The sequence below is a fragment of the Eimeria tenella genome, genomic scaffold (genome assembly GCF_000499545.2).
Source record: "Eimeria tenella Houghton genomic scaffold, Eth_scaff2602, whole genome shotgun sequence".
Lineage (NCBI taxonomy): Eukaryota > Apicomplexa > Conoidasida > Eucoccidiorida > Eimeriidae > Eimeria > Eimeria tenella.
In genome coordinates this window covers 7,837-8,439 of record NW_013542474.1, presented here as the reverse complement: position 1 = coordinate 8,439, position 603 = coordinate 7,837, and the positions used below count along the sequence as shown (strand labels likewise).

General features: G+C 62.2%; 1 protein-coding gene across 1 annotated transcript in view; it reads right to left on the bottom strand.

The window, feature by feature from the left end:
* Nucleotides 1-314: 314 nt before the first annotated feature.
* ETH_00037270 (uncharacterized protein) overlaps nucleotides 315-603 on the bottom strand; it is a gene marked incomplete at both ends in the record, with an annotated part of 3,833 nt that continues 3,544 nt past the window's right edge. The window contains one exon of the mRNA XM_013375250.1: nucleotides 315-590. Coding sequence (XP_013230704.1) covers nucleotides 315-590 — 276 coding nt within the window. The remainder of the gene's footprint in view (nucleotides 591-603) is intronic.

The following is a 603-nucleotide window of genomic DNA, read 5'->3' as shown; positions in this document are numbered from 1 at the left end:
TCCTGCTGCTCCTGCTGCTGCTGCTGCTGCTGCTGCTGCTGCTGCAGCAGGACTCACCCCCTCTTCGCCGACGAGGCCCAGCTTCGGCTTCTCTGCTGCTGAGGGGGCCCCCTTGCTGTCTCCGCCGTCAGCAGCTTCTTCGGAAGGCAGCAAGTCCAGCGGCTGCAGAAAGGAGACAGACACCCCACACCCCACACCCAGCTAGCTGCCTAGCTAGCTAGCTAGCCAGCTAGCCAGCTAGCCAGCCAGCTAGCAGCTAGCCAGCTAGCTATCTAGCTCTGGGTCTAGTGTCCTCCCCCTTGCTGCTGCTGCTGCTACTTCTGCTGCAGCTGCGCTGCTTCTGCTGCTGCTGTGCTGCCTCTGCTGCTGCTGCTGCTGCTGCTGCTGCTGCTTACGAGAGCAGCAGCAATGGAGACGGGCATGTGGGGCCTGTGGTCTTCGTGGTGGCACTGGAGACAAAGTGTCCCTTTTGCTGCTGCTTTGCAAACAGCATCAGCAGCAAAAAAGGCCTTGCAGGGCTGGCACCAGCCGCGCCGGTGCCGCTCCAGCGCGTACTGCTGCTGCTGCTCCCGGCTCTCAGCTTTCTTCCCCTACACGCCAAAA